General features: G+C 44.1%; 1 protein-coding gene across 1 annotated transcript in view; it reads left to right on the top strand.

Annotated features, from left to right (window-relative positions):
• LOC126209936 (uncharacterized) overlaps nucleotides 1–21,622 on the top strand; it is a 127,457-nt gene that overhangs the window by 104,207 nt on the left and 1,628 nt on the right. The window contains exon 4 of the mRNA XM_049939053.1: nucleotides 15,136–15,228. Within this exon, the coding sequence (XP_049795010.1) occupies nucleotides 15,136–15,228 (93 nt within the window). The remainder of the gene's footprint in view (nucleotides 1–15,135; nucleotides 15,229–21,622) is intronic.

Below are 21,622 nucleotides of genomic sequence, written 5' to 3'. Positions count from 1 at the left end.
CAATATCCAGGAAAGCGTTACTGAAACACAAAACAAAAGTATGTGAACATCGAATAAAAATTTAAGTGTTGAGGAGTCTTTCGTGACAGTATTTTCCTGAAGCATAACCTTAACGTACGATATTACAGTGCTTCATTTAGAAGCTTCTGAAGTGTGCTGCTGCGTAAGAATACTGAAGATTAGATGGGTCAATAGAATAACTAAGTAACAGGTAGTTACTGAATCAAACTGGGGACAACTGGACTAGGAAAAGGTGTGGGTTGTTAGGCAATATCCTCAGGCTTCACGGAATCGTCAGTTTGGTAAGGGAAGGAAGTATGAGGGGCAACCATTGTAGAGAGCGAGTAAAGGATTGACTACAGTAAGCGGCTCCATAAGAATGTGGATTCCAGCAGTTATGCTGAGCTGAAGAGACTTGCCCGGGATAGAATAGCGTAGAGAGAGCTGCATCAGCATGATGACCACTCAGTACCAGGAGTTACATGTGTGAGGCAAACATGAAATGGAGTTTCTGCAGTAGTGTGAGAATTACATTTCTTCTCATAATTTTGTGACAAACCTTCTGTGGCTTTGGTTGCCTAAATAAAACACCAGATTGATTTAGAGAACATAACTGACAATTAAATCGAAGAATAGCCAAAATACTTCACAATACTTTGATCACCAAATTCGTTAGAGATCGTGGCACTTGTAAGAATGTAGTACTCCACGATTCCCTCTTGTTGTTGTGGTCTTCAGTCCTGAGACTGGTTTGATGCAGCTCTCCATGCTACTCTATCCTGTGCAAGCTTCTTCATCTCCCAGTACCTACTGCAGCCTACATCCTTCTGAAACTGCTTAGTGTATTCATCTCTTGGTCTTCCTCTACGATTTTTACCCTCCACGCTGCTCTCCAATGCTAAATTTGTGATCCCTTGATGCCTCAAAACATGTTCTACCAACCGATCCCTTCTTCTAGTCAAGTTGTGCCACAAACTTCTCTTCTCCCCAATCCTATTCAATACATCCTCATTAGTTACGTGATCTACCCACCTTATCTTCAGCATTCTTCTGTAGCACCACATTTCAAAAGCATCTATTCTCTTCTTGTCCAAACTGGTTATCGTCCATGTTTCACTTCCATACATGGCTACACTCCATACAAATACTTTCAGAAACGACTTCCTGACACTTAAATCTATAATCGATGTCAACAAATTTCTCTTCTTCAGAAACGATTTCCTTGCCATTGCCAGTCTAAATTTTATATCCTCCCTACTTCGACCATCATCAGTTATTTTGCTCCCTAAATAGCAAAACTCCTTTACTATTTTAAGTGTCTCATTTCCTAATCTAATCCCCTCAGCATCACCCGATTTAATTTGACTACATTCCATTATCCTCGTTTTGCTTTTGTTGATGTTCATCTTATATCCTCCTTTCAAGACACTGTCCATTCCGTTCAACTGCTCTTCCAAGTCCTTTGCTGTCTGTGACAGAATTACAATGTCATCGGCGAACTTCAAAGTTTTTACTTCTTCTCCATGAATTTTAATACCTACTCCGAATGTTTCTTTTGTTTCCTTTACTGCTTGCTCAATATACAGATTGAATAACATCGGGGAGAGGCTACAACCCTGTCTCACTCCTTTCCCAACCACTGCTTCCCTTTCATGCCCCTCGACTCTTATGACTGCCATCTGGTTTCTGTACAAATTGTAAATAGCCGTTCGCTCCCTGTATTTTACCCGTGCCACCTTCAGAATTTGAAAGAGAGTATTCCAGTTAACGTTGTCAAAAGCTTTCTCTAAGTCTACAAATGCTAGAAACGTAGGTTTGCCTTTTCTTAATCTTTCTTCTAAGATAAGTCGTAAGGTTAGTATTGCCTCACGTGTTCCAACATTTCTACGGAATCCAAACTGATCTTCCCCGAGGTCGACTTCTACCAGTTTTTCCATTCGTCTGTAAAGAATTCGCATTAGTATTTTGCAGCTGTGACTTATTAAACTGATAGTTCGGTAATTTTCACATCTGTCAACGTCTGCTTTCTTTGGGATTGGAATTATTATATTCTTCTTGAAGTCTGTAGTACGAAATGCTTTAAAGATGGGCTCAGTAAGATAGTGTACTGCTCCTAACTGTGATAAGTGCATAACACTGTTCACCGTGCATCTTACAGGATGTGGGGCCCAGTAGGACTGGCTCCACAAGCATAGTCCAAATTTTGTGTCGTCGTTGCCACTGTAGAGTCTCGTACCAGGGGAAGCAAGGAGAGGATGTTGTTTGGTGGCCAGTATCCTCTTTATACAACACAACTGCACACAGGTATTAACACGGTTCTTTATTTTCCAGAACAGAACTTATCTTTAACATTGTCCATGTACTGTGGTACTAGCTCTTCCGTAATAGTCCATGTTAGCCTCACTGCTGGTGCAGTACAAGTCCCGCTATGTACACTACTCACATCGCAATGTGCTACCTCAGACTGACACTCTGATTGCGATTGCAACTGCCTGCCTGACTGACACGGCCATCCGGTCCGCGGTGGCGATCTAAATACTGGCGGTCGAGTGGGCGTTGGCGGCCTAATGCCTGCGAGTCTGTCTTTGGCCTCTCTCCTATTCTAATAGGCACGCTTCATTCAGCGTCTATTATTGATCTTCTTGCAACCTCCTTGGCGACTGGTGTGCTGGCGACGGCTTTCGCCAGCACCCAAATGGTGGCTCAGACTTTCACGCAGTACTTTTTACGTGTGTGGCAATAGATACCCAAAAAACTGAAGGTGAGCTCGGAAGGAGTAAAAAATAGTACCTCACGTTTAAGACATGAGCGTCCAGCAAGTATCACCAATTGTGGTGGGCCGGAAGCAATAGCACATTCATGACATTCATGAAGGAACGATTTTGAGAACTTCCGTCGGGTTGCAACACAGCTTTAACTGGTTGATCATGGGATGGATGTAGGTGCTCACAACGCAGAACACGAAAACATCAACATGCAGGGCGTGAGAAATTCCATGGACAGTTTTTATGGTTGGCAGTTACATGTTCCACAACGGCTTGCTCTTCTCCTTGCATCGGCGTGTCGTCTCTCCCCTGTTGTGGATACTGATTCTGTCTGTCATCAACAATGGTAAACATTAATTTGTTAGAATGTCGTATAATAGGATATCTATCTGGCAAACAACCGTAGAGCTGGAGGGATATTCCTGAGAGGTTATCCATAATGCAAATGAATATCAGCAAGTTCTGTTATTAACTCTTCACGAAGGCAGACTGATACAAAATCTGTTGGATACAATCTGCAAGTATAAGAACAGAACCATATCATGTTAAGAAGGAAGCTGCACTTTGGCTCAGATACGCTAGCTTTGTGCCTACCCACAGGCCTGCATCCTTCTGTGTGCCTTTGCCTCTTGCAAGTCTACACCTCTCATGTGCCTTTGCCCCTTCCACATGCCTACTCAGCCCAACACATCCCCGCACATGCCTATGCCTCTGTGTATGTCTATTCCATTATCACATACAAACCGTCCATATTACTCTGCTTTCCTGTATGCCTACACCCCCACATATGCACATGCTCCCCCACATGCCTATACTCATCCATGCTGTGCATACATTCACCCATACTCCTACGCACTCCTGCTTTCCTACGTCCCTGCATTGTTTCCCTCCTCCCAAGACGGTCAAGAAGAGGAGAGATATATGGATGGGACACATTCTGAGACATGAAAGTCTTCTCCACACTATAATGGAAGGCCTTGTGGAGGGCAAAAGGGCAAGAGGCAGACCTAGAAGAAAGTACATAAGCCAGATAATGCAGGACCTAGGATGCGGAAGTTTCACGGAATTGAAGAGGCTGGCCGACAATCGCACTGAATGGAGAGCTGCTGCAAATCAATCTTAGGATTGGCAACTTAAGAAGAAGAAATGCCTATATCTCCATCATGTTTCCCCCTATGCGCCTAAGCCCCTACATACCTACACACTTATGTACCTGCTTCTCCCCCCTTCCCCACCCTACATGCCTATATCTCCCATGAGTCTAAGTCCCACATGCCTGTGTCATCTGATGTGCCTAAAATGCTCTGTATGACTAAATCTCACTGTGCACCTACACATCCCCAAGTGCTTGTTTTCCCACATAGTCAGGTCACCTGCTGAGTGCTTATGGACCTTACTTGTGTCTACATCCCCCCCCCCCCCACACACACACACACCTATGACCCACCGACTGTCTGTACCCTGCGTACCTCTCTCTTATGTGCCTAGTGCCTGTTTCTCAATATTTGCCTATGTCCTTTCATGTGCCTATGATCTTCTGTGTACCTACATATTTTCTAATGCTAATGTCCTTCCTCTTGCCTGTGCCCCTCTGTGTGTCTGTATCCTAGCACATGTCTACATTTTTCCTTGTGCCTGTGCCATTCTTCGTGCCTAATTCCTTGACAATCCTTCCTAACTCCTACATCCTTCCTTGTGTTTACCGTCTTGTGCTTAAGCACATTCTAGTGCTTACATACTTTGGGCCGCAGCAATGACATAGCACCAGTGGATGGAAGGAAGCTCTCAATGTGACATGAAAACAACGACCTTGTAATCATGTAGACACTTCTTGTTTTCTGTCATGTGTTCCTAGATTTAAAATATTCAAACTATGACAGTCAGAAAATGCTCGCAAACTGAAAAGACACACTCACACACAAAACGTCGAATAACATCAGTGATGATGATGTTTGGTTTGTATGGCGCTCAACTGCGCGGTCATCAGCACCCGTACAAAGTCCCAATTTTTTTACAATCCAATTTTTTTCACAGTCCAGTCTATCCACTATCAAGAATGATGATGATGATTATGAAATGGTGAGGACAACACAAACACTCAGTCCCTGGGCAGAGAAAATCCCCATGCCAGTCGGGAATCGAACCCGGGACCACATGATCGAGAGGTAGCAATGCTAGAATAACATCAGTGATACCATATGTACAGGGTCTTTCTGTTTTATTTATACAGTATTTAAGGGATGGTGCAAACGCGAAAGGAAGATTTGGGTTCAGTGTCTCGTTGACGAAGGGGTCATTAGAGGTGGAGCACAAGCTCGGATCGAAAGACTGGAAAGGGTAATCGGCTGGTCCCTTCAGAAGGAACAAACCCGTCATTCACTTTAAGCAATTTAGGGATACGACAGACATCTTCATCCATCAGAATGCGAGTCCATAGTCTAATCACTGCACCGCCCCTCTCTCCATGGAGGAGGTCAATGTATCAGTGTGTGGTGAGGAACCCTGATCTCCAAAGTTATAAACAAAAATGAAAAATTTCAGATTTGCCATTGGTTTGCTGAGGATGGTTAAAACCCAAGTACAAACATTCTTTATTTGTTACTGGAGCAATCTGCACAACCTGCACACAGCGGTACATCACGACAGCTGCTCAAAGTGTCTTCCACTCTGTTGCTATGCAAGTGTGGCACAGTCGAAGATATCTGGTGTCGTTCCAAAAATGCCACATGCAGCAAAAGTTCTTGCCAGGAGGTCGTTTTCGACTTTTCACGTGATCTTCACGAGAAGAAGCCAAATGGGACAATAGGATGGGAACCGGCAACAAAAATGACTGCAAGTCACTAACAGGATCTCCTTTCTCTCTCTCTCTTCTCTCTCTCTCTCTCTCTCTCATCCTCTCTCCGTTTCTCTCTATGTCTCTCTTGAGCCGTGGTAAAATTTGCTGTTTTGAAGAGCGCGCCGCAGCGCGTAGTGTAAAGCAGTCGCCCTCCGTTTCTGGCGGTGCACCGCTGTGGCAATCGCAGCTTTGGTGTCTCCCTCTGGTGGGAAAGGGGAAAAGTTCCCTGTTCACGTGCATTTCAGGGGCGCTATGAGCGCAGTCGGTCAGTCTGTCAGTCTGAGTCTAGTCAGTTGGTCAGCCGGCTCAGTGTCGGGCAGTTAGTGTCTGTCTGTCTGTCGGTCCGCCGTACGTTAAGGTGGTCAGTCGGAGTGAGGCTAGGTCAGTCTCGCGTCACCAGTTGCTGGTCTGTCTCTCGTTTGCATTTGTGAGGCAGTTAGTGTCTGTCTGTCGTCGGAGTGCTAGTATGACTGTCCTTATGTTCAACTTTAAAGCCAGAAAACGAGAGTCTTGTCACTCCGCCAGTAACAGACTCAGCTAGTGGTCGCCCGGTCGGGGCTTAGTTCCTGCATCTGAGTCTGCGCGTTAGGCCGCCAGTCTGCTCGAGTTGCTCAGGCAACGGTCATTGGCGGTTGGATCGGTCGGTTGGCCGGTCGCGCACTGAGACACGAGATGTGTCCACCTTGAGCGTCGGCGCGTGTGAGGTCCCCACGTGAGTCCAGTGGGCAGCGCCATATAGAAAGGTGTAGTGGCTTCGCGGTTCACACGAGAGCAACAGGAGCGAAACCACGACATCGAGCTGGCCGGGATGAGCTGCGACGCCGTGAGACGGGAGATCGACGCGCCTTCCTGCGTCCGTTGAAGCGGCTGGCAGCGGACGGTTCGGGAGAGCGTTGGGGGTTCTGCGCCAGGTCTTCACCAGAAATCGCAGTTTATTAGAAGTTAAGTGGTTGGAGATATGTTTCACTTACTTATTAAATTCTACATGTTTTCTTGGTGAGGTTATAAGCCGCTTTGTTTTGGGGTCGTCCCACCATTCTTCTCGATTTGTCCATCCGCGGGAAGGTGGTTATTTGTGAATTGGATGGTCCGTTTTTCCCTTGTGTGGTATTGGGGAGGTTTAGAGCAATCTTCGGTTCGGGTTGTATAGCAACCCCCCCCCCCCCCTTTCAATCTGCCGTACGTTAATAGCTGCCTCTGTCATGTTAGTCGGATTCGGTGTTAAGGAATTTATAGAATCAAGGTAAAGGCCGAATTCCTGAAATATGTTTTTATCTTGCCTATCATCTTGCGAGGCAGTATATGTGTAATGTAGAGCATGTTGTACATTTTGTGTAAGTCTGAATTTCATGGGTTTTATTTAAATAGTCATTTTTATAAAGTTGCCACCCTTCCACCGTCAGAGCCCTTTTAAAAACAAATTTGTACTTTTGGTGGCAAATAATTTCTTAGTGTGAGTGTTTGTACCATTTCCATCCCTCTTACGGGGTGCATAGTTAATGTGTTTGTGTGAGTTGTTAAAATTTTTAGTTTAAAGTAATCTGGTGTGTTGCAGATTTGCACCAGTGTAGTTTTCCAGAGGTCGTTGTGAGCGGTTGTGACTACGGCCGTGTTGAAAGGGAGCGGCAAGGTTCTCAGCACGAAGGCTCCTACTCTGCCTCTAAATAATTGTAACTTCATATTCAGAGGGTGCTTTCTGATTGTAATTTTAAATCTGTTTTTGAAAAGGCTTTTAGGAATAAAATTCACAATTGTTAAAGGTAATTTTATTTTCCATCAGTTACTTCCTGGCAACTACTTCCACGCTCACCTAGTGTGATTAAATGTGTTAATGTTCTTGATGAATCACCAGTAAATAAAGTAAATTCTTGAAGAAAAGATTCTGAAAAGGTAAATTTACGGTTCATCTCTCTTATTCAGTCATCAGTCAAAAATGGTTCAAATGGCTCTGAGCACTATGGGACTCAACTGCTGAGGTCATTAGTCCCCTAGAACTTAGAACTAGTTAAACCTAACTAACCTAAGGACATCACAAACATCCATGCCCGAGGCAGGATTCGAACCTGCGACCGTAGCGGTCTTGCGGTTCCAGGCTGCAGCGCCTTTAACCGCACGGCCACTTCGGCCGGCTAGTCATCAGTCTTCTGACTGGTTTTGATGCAGCGCTTCACCAATTTCTCTTCCGTGCTAGGTATCTGAAAGTAGCACTTGCACAATCCGTTCAAAGTTATGTATTGGACATACTCCAATCTCTGTCTTCCTATACAGTTTTTACTCCCTACAGCTCCCTCTAGTATCACTAAAGCTATTCCATGGTTTCTTAACACATGTTCTGTCATCCTGTCCCTTCTTCATGTCAGTGTTTTTCGTATGTTCATTTCTTCGTCGATTCTGAAGAGAAACTTCTCATCCATTACCTTTTCATACTACCTAATTTTCAGCATTCTTCTGTAGCACCATGTCTGAAACGGTTCTGTTCCAGTTTTTCTACAGTTCGTGATTCACTACCATAAAACACTGTACTCCATTGTCAGAAATCTCTTCAATCTTTGATACCAGTAGACTTCTCGTGGCCAGGAATGCCCTCATGGCTGTAGTAGTCTGCTTTTAATGCCCTTGCTTTGTCAGTCACATATTATTCTGTTACTAAGGATTCTGCTACCAAGGTAGTAGAAGTCCTCACCTTCGTCCGTGACCACCAGTTTAGATGTTTAGCTTATCGCTTTCTCATTTCTGCTACATCTCATTTCGTTTGTCTTTCCCGGTTTACTCGTTCTCCACACTCTGTTCTCATTAGATGGTTCATTCCATTCTACAGATCCATTAACTGTACTTCAGTTTCACTGAGCACAGTGATGTCATCATTGACATTATTGATATCCTTTCACCATGAAATATAATCCCACTCTTCAACATTTCTTTTATTTCCCTCACTGATTCTTCGATTTATAGACTGAAGAGTAGGAGTTAAAGACTACATTCCTATCTTACACTCTTCTTAATCCGAGCACTTCGTTCGCGTTCGTATTCTTTCAGTCTAATTATCATTTCCTGTTTCTTGTGCATATTATATATCACCCGTCTTTCCCTGTAGCTTATTCCTATTTTTCTCAGGATTTCTATCATCTTGCACCATTTTACACTGACAAATGGTTTTTTACCAGGTCGACAAATCCTATGAGCGTGCTTTGATTTTTCATCAGTCCTATTTCTATTAAAAAGCGTTACTTCATAACTGCCTCTCTGGTGCCCTTACCTTTCGTAAAGCCAAACTGATCGTCTTCTAAGAGACCCTAATTTTTCCATTCTTCGTGTATACAGGGTGTTACTAAATTACCTTTACAGACTACCGGCTACACAGCAAAATACTGCAACACACGTTGCTCTGTGACCCCTGTTGCTTGTCCTCTGGGTCCACTTACGAATAGGAATCGATGAGACGACCACCGACGTCAACACACATACGTTCCTCTGTGCCACGTTCCGGTACAGAAGATCAGCAATCCTCGGTCCTCAAGCAAACGTCGCAGCGACAATCCGCGCCAGTAGGGCTTCTTCGGGCCCGGCCCTCACCACGACTTCTCAGTGTCTCAAAAGAGAATTTAGTTACACACTATATTACTCATTTCCATAATATTGTCCTCAAGTACATCGCCCCTGTATATACCCTCTATATACTCCTTCCACCTCTCTGGTTTCCCTTCTTTGCTTAGAACTGGGTTTCCATCTGGCTCTCTTTTCTCCAAAGGTCTCTTTAATTATCTATCTTACCCCTAGTGGGATAAACCTCTACATCCTTACATTTGTCCTGGAAATGGAAGAGGATCTAGAGGAAGATGAAATGGGAGACACGATACTGCGTGAAGAGTTTGACAGAGCAATGAAAGACCTGAGTCGAAACAAGGCCCCGGGAATAGACAACATTCCATTAGAACTACTGACGGCCTTGGGACAGCCAGTCCTGACAAAACTGTACCATCTGGTGAGCAAGACGTATGAGACAGGAGAAATACCCTCAGACTTCAAGAAGAATATAATAATTCCAAACAAAGCAGGTGTTGACAGATGTGAAAAATACCGAATTTTCAGTTTAATAAGTCACAGCTGCAAAATACTAATGCGAATTCTGTACATACGAATGGAAAAACTGGTAGAAGTCGACCTCGGGGAAGATCAGTTTGGATTCCGTAGAAATGTTGGAACACGTGAGGCAATACTGACCTTACGACTTATCTTAGAAGAAGGATTAAGGAAAGGCAAACTTAAGTTTCTAGCATTTGTAGACTTAGAGAAAGCTTTTGACAATGTTGAATACTCTTTTCCAAATTCTAAATATGGCAGGAATAAAACACAGGGAGCGAAAAGTTATTTACAATTTGTACAGAAACCAGATGGAAGTTATAAGAGTCGAGGGGCAGGAAAGGGAAGCAGTGGTTGGGAAGGGAGTGAGACAGGGTTGCAGCCTCTCCCAGATGCTATTCAATCTGTATATTGAGCAACCAGTAAAGGAAACAAAAGTAAAATTCGGAGTAGGTATTAAAATCCACAGAGAAGAAATAAAAACTTTGAGGTTCGCCGATGACATTGTAATTCTGTCACAGACAGCAAAGGACTTGGAAGAGCAGTTGAACGGAATGGACAGTGTCTTGAAAGGAGGATATAAGATGAAAATCAGCCAAAGCAAAACGAGATTAATGGAATGTAGTTGAATTAATTCGGCTGATGCTGAGGGAATTAGATTAGGAAATGAGACACTTAAAGTAGTAAAGGAGTTTTGATATTTGGGAATCAAAATAACTGATGATGGTCGAAGTAGAGAGGATATAGAATGTAGACTGGCAATGGCAAGGAAAGCGTTTCTGAATAAGAGAAATTTGTTAACATCGAGTATAGATTTGTCAGGAAGCCATTTCTGGAAGTATTTGTATGGAGTGTAGCCACGTATGTAAGTGAAACTTGGACGATATATAGTTTAGACAAGAAGAGAATAGAAGCTTTCGAAATGTGATGCTACAGAAGAATGCTGAAGATTAGATGGGTAGGTCACATGAGGAGGTGTTGAATAGAATTGGGGAGGATTTTGTGGCACAACTTGACAAGAAGAAGGGACCGGCTGGTAGGACATGATCTGAGGAATCAGGGGATCACAAGTTTAGCATTGGAGGGCAGCGTGGAGGGTAAAAATCGTAGAGGGAGACCAAGAGATGAATAGACTAAGCAGATTCAGAAGGATGTAGGTTGCAGTAAGTACTGGGATATGATGAACCTTGCACAGGATAGAGTAGCATAGAGAGCTGCATCAAACCAGTCTCAGGACTGAAGACCACAACAACAACATATTACTCATATCGGAATTTAGTTACACCCTGTATTATTCATATCAGCGTCTTGGATGCATCAGCTGTTAAGTTGATTTTGCGATAGTTTTCACACTTGTCTGCCCCTGCTATTTTCGGAATGTCGTGCGGATATTTTCCCGACAATTGTAGAGTCAACGAAGGCGGACAAAATAGCCGATTAAGCGTGTGGCTAAATAAAGGGAGACGACACTGAAAATCGCGCACGGCCCGCATGCGCTGTAGGTGAAGTGGTTTTTGTTGGTCAGTTTGAGGTTATTTTCCGGGTTGTCCCGTTTCATATTGTTCGACTCGACTTCTGCTGCACCACTGTGGTACGATCTAAACATTGCTGGAATAGTTGAAATTAATTATCAAACGGTCTAGATCGCAAAGGCACGTTTATTACAAGGTGACCGGTTTGGACCACCATGTAAGTAGGCTGTTTAGGTTTTTATGCTGGTAACGCCACGAAGCGCTCTGTATGATAATCACTGACTGTCCTGTGTGCAGTCTGTGGCTGGTTGGCATTGTTGAAATATTCGCTATTGTAGTGTTGGGCAGGTGGATGTGAACAGCGCGTAGCGTTGCGCAGTTGGAGGTGAGCCGCCAGCAGTGGTGGATGTGGGGAGAGAGATGGCGGAGTTTTGATTGTAATTATGAGAATTTTTTTCAAATCTGTATTGGCCACTGCCCAAAACAATTTGTAAAATTTTTTGTGGGGAGCATGGGGGCTATGTAAGTAGGGTGTTCAGGTTTTTATGTTCGTAACGCCACGTAGCGGTCTGTATGAAAATCACTGACTGTGCTGTGTGCAGTCTGTGGCTGGTTGGCCTTGTTGAAATATTCGCTATTGTAGTGTTGGGCAGTTGGATGTGAACATCGCGTAGTGTTGCGCAGTTGGAGGTGAGCCGCCAGCACTGGTGGATGTGGGGAGAGAGATGGCAGAATCTTGAGTGCAGACGATCTGGACGTGTGTCCATCAGAAAGAGTAAATTTGTAATACTGGGTATCATGAACTGATATATATATATATATGATGGCTTTGGAACATTATTAAGGTAAATACATTGTTTGTTCTCTATCAAAATCTTTAATTTGCTGATTATGCCTATCAGTAGTTAGTGCCTTCAGTAGTTTGAATCTTTTATTTAGCTGACAGTATTGGCGCTCGCTGTATTGCAGTAGTTCGAGTAAGGAAGATTTTATTGAGGTAAGTGATTCATGAAAGTTATAGGTTATTGTTAGTCAGGGCCATTCTTTTGCAGGGATTATTGAAAGTCAGGTTGCGTTGCGCTAAAAATATTGTGTGTCGGTTTATTGATGATCTGAATAAGTAAAGAGAGAAATGTCTGTGCACGTTCAATTTTGCTCAGCTGTTTGAAAATCAAATAACGTAAGGGGTTTATCAGCACAATCATTCATAAATTGTTCTAAGGGGACGTTTCAACCACATGATCGTCTTCAGACAGTCAAAATCATTTTGATGGGCAACGGCTGTAAATGGTGAGACGTACCCACATGCCTTGCTCATACTGTGGCATCAAGCAGTCAGGCCTGCAAGATGAGTGGTCTGCCATGCGAGTGGATTCATTCTTATTTATCGAGTAACATGAACTCTAGTACTCACAATTAAGTTACAAGCTATCCTCCTGTTTGAATATTACGCAACGGAAACGCACATCCGACTATCAGTAATTTTCAGAACTCTGTTCACTACGCACTGGCAATGCCACATTTTTCTTTCTTATTTAACGGCCTTTATCAACACGTGGCCATCGCACTGAATATGAATGGCGCACACATTATAAATTCGGGACATCATGACAACATACAATTCGAAGGAAAAGTCCACCAATCTTTTTCTTTTCACTATCTTATTTATTCCGATAAATTCTATAACCTAAACACACAAATTCTATAACCTACAACAGTAACACATGAGAAATTCCGCCCAGTGGGCATGGCTTTACATTGGTGAATCTCTATCTTATGGTCTCGTAATTATTTAACGCTACAGTGCACGTTCTGGATAGGATGGTGGATCTTTTGCTATATCTCACACTTCGACTCTCACAACCATCGTCACGAAACTTTCCTCCAGACAGAGCGGTACAAAAGGAACATGCATAACCCACTACCTCTGAAACTACATTGCTACTCTCCCATGCCAACCACACATACTTAAATTACATGACATACACCACACTGCAACATGGAATACAACACAAGGAATAGTCACAACATTATAATCACATCACTTTCAGCTTTCCCACTTCAATTAGTATTTATCCCAGCTTCGCACGACACTGCCCCACTTCGTAATTTTCTTTCCTACTATGGACTCTGGAGGTTATATGCACGTCTTCCTGTGCAATGCAAGCCAAGTGGCGTTGCTGGATAGATGGCTGACTCACCTTGCTTCTCTCTCAGAGTATTATAGTTTGAATCAAGCGTCACACGGAACATAACACGCAAAGTAATATTAAGAAGATATTCATCACACTCGCGAGTCCTCAACTGATACCATGGACGAGTACTTCTCTTTATCCTTTGTCTCATACACAGATTGAGACTCACACAGTACTCACGACGTGGAAGTACTCATCTCTAATTTCAAGTCCCGCACACGCCATTTCTTAAATATTACCAACTTATAGTACACACGCCAGTAATTCAGCTTAACTTCTCGGAAGTATTTCAACTTATTGCTACACGTGGTTTCATTGTAACCATTGGTCACTTCCGAATATTACTATGATCCCCTTAATATTACATGCCTGACATTTAATTCTCCCCACAAAAGTTCCCGAAATAGAGAAATTATTATTCCAAACTACTCTCAAGTCTTTCACATGCATCCCATGTCTCCACTCTTTTGTCTTTACGGAACACACCTAAGACAGGTCTTAACAACACAAGATCGAGCAGCAGAGTGCTGAAACATGCCCGTTCTTCAGGTCCTCTCGCACCTCTGCCGAAGTGGGGGAGCACCTTGCTACCGTACTGGTCAGCGACATTTCAGGCGCTCAAAGCTCAGGTAAATTTCATCTCTTTGGTCCCACCAAAGGTGACCCAAGTACCGTCTCAAAGATGATCATATATTCACATTCACTATCTGCGGTTAGCAGACGACCATACATTCATTCATTTCACAGATCTGGATTTATTTTGTGGGAGTGCACATGTAATCTGTTAAATAAATAAATTGTCATTCTTTCCCACACTGGTATCCGGCTTCGCTGTATTAATTGAATTTGAATTATTATTACGTTGTTCTGACAAGAATAACGAAGAATGCTGTACCTATCTTCAATGTCGGGCAGTACTGTACCCTTTCAATGGAGCACGCACACACCGTTTAATGACACTAATCAGCTCAAATCGATATAGTCATTCAGTGGTTCCTGTTCGATGCACTGCCATTTTCTATCAATATGGTTTTGAAGGTCTGACGATGATCATACTATGAACGACACCAGTCACCTTTCTAATAAACGTGCCATTGTGATGTAGTCTGTTTTATAAATAGTTTGCCGGCCGTAGTGGCCTTGCGGTTCTAGGCGCTGCAGTCTGGAGCCGCGCGACCGCTACGGTCTTAGGTTCGAATCCTGCCTCGGGCATGGATGTGTGTGATGTCCTTAGGTTAGTTAGGTTAAATTAGTTCTAAGTTATAGGCGACTGGTGACCTCAGAAGTTAAGTCGCATTGTGCTGAGAGCCATTTGAACCAATTTTTATAAATAGTTCTAAACCGTTTTTGTTTACATCCTGTGTAAGTTCATTACACCAGCTGTCACTACAGTAAGTTGCTCGTGACGAAGGGGATAGTAGCGATCATCAAAAGCTCGAGCTTTCACTCAGAACAGGCGTGGCCAAAGATCAGAGAATATTTTGTACAAAAAACAATTTTTCCTGTTTGTTCCTGTAGTTGGATTGACATCAGAACATATTGACAGATGTACCGCAATTAAGCAGCGGAGACTAACAACAAAAAGAGCAGCACGAATGTAGATGCAGATCTACATGTAGACAGCACAATGAGCAGATTTGGACGCGCGCCGCGCCTCGCAGCTCTATCTGGGGCATCTGCCCCCAGTAACGCTGCGGGCGCAAGTTGAGGCCGTAAGGGCCGTCCCGTCCCGCCGTTGTTTCCGACAAGTGGCTGGTTTTCCCACTCTTCTTTTTTTTTCATTGCAGCCAGCCTGGAGCCTCCACAGCTCTCCAGCAGCCTCTCTAGGCACGCCGCGGTGCTGGAGCGCCCGAGGACAGCAGGGGAGGGTCCTACACAGGGTGGGTGCCGAGGGCGGAGGGAAGGGGCGTCGGCAGTGAATTTCAAATTCGCACTCCACGGCCGCGTCCGGAATGCAGACAGAAGTCAATGGGCAGTGGCTCTGCAGGGAAGACAATGCAGTGGAGGCTCCATCCCCAGACTTCGGCCTAGGGCGGCGCTGTTACTGTCGCGAAGCTTCATCACAATGGAGGGAGACGGGTTGCAACTGGAAACATCAGCAAACGCTCTAATTAGCTCTGGTTATCTCCCAGACACAGGGACCGAGGCTCACGGCGCTGCTATACCAGTTCAAACATCCATAATTTCAGTAATGTTTTTTTTTTTAATGTAGGTTAATTCTTACAAAGAGGGAAACAGCGACCAGCCACTATTAATACTACTACTTATTTAGGTAAATAGCGCCGTTACCGGTTTCGAACTGGCAAGTTCATCATCAGACGGCTGTTCACATGATTTTCAAGATACACTTTACATTCTTTTGGTGTGTGTGTGTGTGTGGTGCTTTGCACAATATGGTCTTTTTCCAAAGCTGTTTCACAGAGGAAGACTGCACTGTAGTTCCTTCTCTAGATTGTCGCACATGTGACAAAATGGTAGATACCGAAATAGACGACAGAGGGATAGAGAAACAATTAAAATCGCTCGAAAGAGGAAAGGCCGCTGGACCTGATGGCATACCAGTTCGATTTTACACAGAGTACGCGAAGGAACTTGCCCCCCTTCTTGCAGCGGTGTACCGTAGGTCTCTAGAAGACCGTAGCGTTCAAAGGATTGCAAAAGGGCACAGGTCATCCCCGTTTTCAAGAAAGGACGTCGAACAGATGTGCAGAACTGTAGACCTATATCTCTAACGTCGATCAGTTGTAGAATTTTGGAACATGTATTATGTTCGAATATAATGACTTTTCTGGAGACTATAAATCTACTCTGTAGGAATCAGCATGGGTTTCGAAAAAGACGGTCGTGTGAAACCCAGCTCGCTCTATTCGTCCACGAGACTCAGAGGGCCATAGACACGGGTTCACAGGAAGATGCCGTGTTTCTTGACTTCCGCAAGACGTTCGATACAGTTCCCCACAGTCGTTTAATGAACAAAGTAAGAGCATATGGACTATCAGACCAATGGTGCGATTGGATTGAAGAGTTCTTAGATAACAGAACGCAGCATTTCATTGTCAATGGAGAGAAGTCTTCCGAAGTAAGAGTGATTTCAGGTGTGCCCCAGGGAGTGTCATAGGACCGTTGCTATTCACAATATACATAAATGACCTTGTAGATGACATCGGAAGTTCACTGAGGCTTTTTGCAGATGATTCTGTGGTGTATCGAGAGGTTGTAACAATGGAAAATTGTACTGAAATGCAGGAGGATCTGCAGTGAATTGACGCATGGTGCAGGGAATGGCAATTGAGTCTCCATGTAGATAGAAAGATAGTTCCCTTATCATTTAACTACAAAATAGCAGGTCAGCAACTGGAAGCAGTAAATTCCATAAATTATCTGGGAGTACGCATTAGGAGTGATTTAAAATGGAATGATCATATAAAGTTGATTGTCGGTAAAGCAGATGCCAGACTGAGATTCATTGGAAGAATCCTAAGGAAATGCAATCCGAAAACAAAGGAAGTAGGTTACAGACCGCTTGTTCGCCCACTGCTTGAATACTGCTCACCGGTGTGGGATCCGTACCACATAGGGTTGATAGAAGAGATAGAGAAGATCCAACGGAGAGAGCGCGCTTCGTTACAGGATCATTTAGTAATCGCGAAAGCGTTACGGAGATGATAGATAAACTCCAGTGTAAGACTCTGCAGGAGAGACGCTCAGTAGCTCGGTACGGGCTTTTGTTAAAGTTTCGAGAACATACCTTCACCGAAGAGTCAAGCAGTATATTGCTCCCTCCTACGTATATCTCGCGAAGAGACCATGAGGATAAAATCAGAGAGATTAGAGCCCACACAGAAGCATACCGACAATCCTTCTATCCACGAGCAATACGAGACTGAAATAGAAGGGAGAACCGATAGAGGTACTCAGGGTACCCTCCGCCACACACCGTCAGTTGGCTTGCGGAGTATGGATGTAGATGTAGATGTACAAGTTACGTAAGTGCTGGATATATTTAGGAATATGCGAAAAATACAATCCTACAACTTCGCAACAAAATCGCGAGCAATTTTCGACGGCAACAACACACCAAAAAATACTTCGCCACAGTGGAATAATAAAAATCGGAAACGGACGATAATGTAAAGTGTATACTGAAAATCATGTGAACAGCCGTCTGATGATGAACTTGCCAGTTCGAAACCGGTAACTGTACCTAAATAAATAGCAGTGTTAAGAGTGGCTGGTTGCTGTTTTCTTCTTTGTAAGAATTAACCTACATTAGCCGGCCGCAGTGGCGGAGCGGTTCTAGGCGCTACAGTCTGGAACCGCGTGACCGCTACGGTCGCAGGTTCGAATCCTGCCTCGGGCTTGGATGTGTGTGCTGTCCTTAGGTTAGTTAGGTTTAAGTAGTTCTAAGTTCTAGGAGACTGATGACCTCAGAAGTTAAGTCCCATAGTGCTCAGAGCCGTTTGAACCATTTAACCAACACATTTTTTTTATTATTTTTTTATAGCGTGTGACGAGGGCCTCCCGTCGGGTAGACCGCTCGCCTGGTGCTAGTCTTTCGATTTGACGCCACTTCGGCGACTTGTGTGTCGATGGGTATGAAATGATGATGATTAGGACAACACAACACCCAGTCCCTGAGCGGAGAAAATCTCCGACCCAGCCGGGAATCGACCCGGGCCCTTAGGATTGACAGTCCGTCGCGCTGACCATTCAGCTACCGGGGGCGGACACCCACACTGATTGTACACAGCCACGGTCTCACCATGTCAGTTTTACACAAAATAGCAATGTTTTTTTTTTTAGTTTACGTCCATCATCTATAATTTTTTTCGTTTACGTCCATGATCTAAAACTTTTTTTGAAACACTACATTACATCCGCGACATTATTTCTATGATTTTCATTGTCAGAACCATTACTAGATATTTCAAACTGCGCACTTCCATACACATACACTCATCAACAAACGTTTTCATCACCGCGATATGTCGTGCAAGTGCGTGAGTGTTCCTATACCGATCGGAAGATCACCCCTGACATTGCTTGCAAACATACGCACAGTTACCATGTGCGCTACACACACTTAGAACTCCGCACTCTAGTGGACTGAGGCATATCAGCTGAAAGTAAAGCACCCGTTGGGATGCAATAGGGGAGTCTGCGGAACAGCAGAGTGAATATGCATCATGGTACGAAAGACAATCGCGACCAGTGTTCGGGTCCATGTCATCACGTTACACGCAGAAGGCTTCTTAACTAGGGTAGATGTCTCAAAGTGATGTGATGCTGACATGGACACAGTTCCAAATGACAGGCAGTGTTGAAGACTTACACCGCACAGCCCCCGCAAGTTCGACAGTTGCGCAGGATGATCGATATCTACGATTTACCTGCCAGAGAAAGCGTAGGCTAAATGTTCCAGAACTGAATTCGGCGATCGAAGAGGCTGCAGGACGTCATGCATCGCATCAGATTGTTAGGAGACGAATCCACGATGCGAATCTCCATTCCCTACGATCATGGTGAGCACCCTGACGCACGGTCAACGCCATGGACTCCGTTACAGATGGACAAGAAATCATGCAAAATGGTTGCCCCAGGATTGGCGTGGGATCCATTGAAAGAAGCTGTTTTTGGGTGTAGACAACGACCACGTACTCTATGCGACGGAAGCACAACCATCATTGAAGTGTGAAACAATTTGGGCTGGCTTGACCGATGGTACGGTGCGATGGATCAGACATCAGAGTAAGCAGTAACGTTACTCAGGAGTATTTCCAAAAACCTACCATAGGAAACAGACTATTGTGTCGTTACACAACCGTTCGTTTCTTTGGTTTGGTGATCCAGACAAACAGCAAGTGAATATACCTACACTACTGGCCATTAAAACTCCTACACCAAGGAGAAATGCAGATGATAAACGGGTATACATTGGACAAATATATTATACTAGAACTGTCATGTGATTATATTTTCACGCGATCTGGGTGCATAGATCCTGAGAAATCAGTACCCAGAACAACCACCTCTGGCCATAATAACGGTCTTGATACGCCAGGGCATTGAGTAAAACAGAGCTTGGATGGCGTGTACAGGTACAGCTGCCTATGCAGCTCCAACACGATACCACAGTTCATCAAGAGTAGTGACTGGCGTATTGTGACAAGCCAGTTGCTCGGTCACCATTGACCAGATGTTTTCAGTTGGTGAGAGATCTGGAGAATGTGCTGCCCAGGGCAGCAGTCAAATATTTTCTGTATGCAGAAAGGCCCGTACAGGACCTGCAGTATGCGGTCGTGCATTATCCTGCTGAAATGTAGTGTTTCGCAAGGATCGAATGAAGGCTGGAGCCACGGGTCGTAACACATCTGAAATGTAACGTCCACTGTTCAAAGTGCCGTCAATGCGAACAAGAGGCGACCGAGACGCGTAACCAATGGCACCCCATACCATGGCAATGACGAATACACGCTTCCATCGTGCGTTCACCGCGATGTCGCCAAACACGGATGCCACCATCATGATGTTGTAAACAGAACCTGGATTCATCCGAAAAAATGACGTTTTGCCATTCGTGGACCCAGGTTCGTCGTTGAGTGCACCATCGCAGGCGCTTCTCTCTGTGATGCAGCGTCAAGGGTAACCTCAACCATGGTCTCCGAGCTGATAGTCCATTCTGCTGCAAACGTCGTTCGTGCAGATGGTTGTTGTCTTGCAAACGTCCCCATCTGTTGACCCAGGGATCGAGACGTGGCTGCACGATCCGTTACAGCCATGCGGATAAGATGCCTGTCATCTCGATTGCTAGTGTTACGAGGCCGTACGGATCCAGCACGGCGTTCCGTATTACCCTCCTGAACCCACCGATTCCATATTCTGCTAACAGTCTTTGGATCTCAACCAACGCGAGCAGCAATGTCGCGATACGATGAACCACAATCGCGATAGGCTACAATCCGACCTTTATCAAAGTCGGAAATGTGATGGTACGCATTTCTCCTTACACGAGGCATCACAACAACGTTTCACCAGGTAACGTAGGTCAACTGCTGTTTGTGTATGTGAAATCGGTTGGAAACTTCCCTCATGTCAGCTTGTTGTAGGTGTCGCCACCGGCGCCAACCTTGTGTGAATGCTCTGAAAAGCTAATCATTTGCATATCACAGCATCTTCTTCCTGTCGGTTAAATTTCGCGTCTGTAGCACGTCATCTTCGTGGTGTAGCAATTTTAATGGCCAGTAGTGTATGTCGCAGGACCATTTTCCGTTTTCTGCGCCAAGAATTTTCTTGATGTCTGTACAACATACGACTTCCAGACAACAATCACTGCAACTAATCGGGAGACTTTTCTACGTATTAATTGCGGAAACTGAAGCGTCTTCGAGTATACGAAAACATTACGGTAAGGTTGCTCAAAGGAACATGTTTACCAGTTCTGTGATAATTATTATTTTCCGATTGATGTACACCCAAAATTTAGTGGAAACAATTATTTGATTGAACTCTGTTTCTTCATGTCTGATATTTCAGCCATATACCGACTTGCCGTCTTCACGGTGAAACGAGAGACTGAATATACAATACGGCAAAGAATATACGTTAGCTGAGTTTGTGGATACGAGGTCGATCCACACTGGGATATTAGTGTACCTATATCAGAGACGTCTTTGCGAATTTATTAAAAAAAGCATCGGATTCCATGATATTTCGAGGCTGAAACCGCTGTCTCTCTTAACTAATTTCTTCGCGAAACTGCTTCTCTCATCACTGAGTCCCAATAAGATGACGTCACTCTACGCGGTTTGAAAAAGTCAAAATTCCAGTAGCAGCTAGTCTTCTGCAAGGTTTGTATTCTTCCAGCAAAGACACACGCAGATACAAACACGTAATGAAGTAATGTTTAATCAAGAAAACACAGACATTCTCGCCAGTGGTCGAAGATAATACTCAAACCTACGTAGCTGCCCGGAAATTCGAATCTCGTCACGCATGAACATCAACAGTACGGCTATAATTACAGTAACTAAAACAGATTTTGATACTGTATCATATCTACAATTTTTAAAAGAATTTGCTTGTTTTTCCTGTAACATTTCTTTCATCTTTCCCCGGCTTTTGGGTACGGGGCGTTAAATCAGACTTTAATGTTCTGTGTCTTTCTATTGGCCCAGTATTGTGTCATTCTTTCTGATCTTGCGTTCCTTTCTTGTTCAGTGATGTGGATCGTTCATTTGGTTTTTATTTTGACTTGGAATTTCTCTTTCTTTTTCT

The sequence above is a fragment of the Schistocerca nitens genome, chromosome 10 (genome assembly GCF_023898315.1).
Source record: "Schistocerca nitens isolate TAMUIC-IGC-003100 chromosome 10, iqSchNite1.1, whole genome shotgun sequence".
Classification (NCBI taxonomy): Eukaryota; Metazoa; Arthropoda; class Insecta; order Orthoptera; family Acrididae; genus Schistocerca; species Schistocerca nitens.
This window is presented reverse-complemented; position numbering and strand designations above follow the sequence as displayed.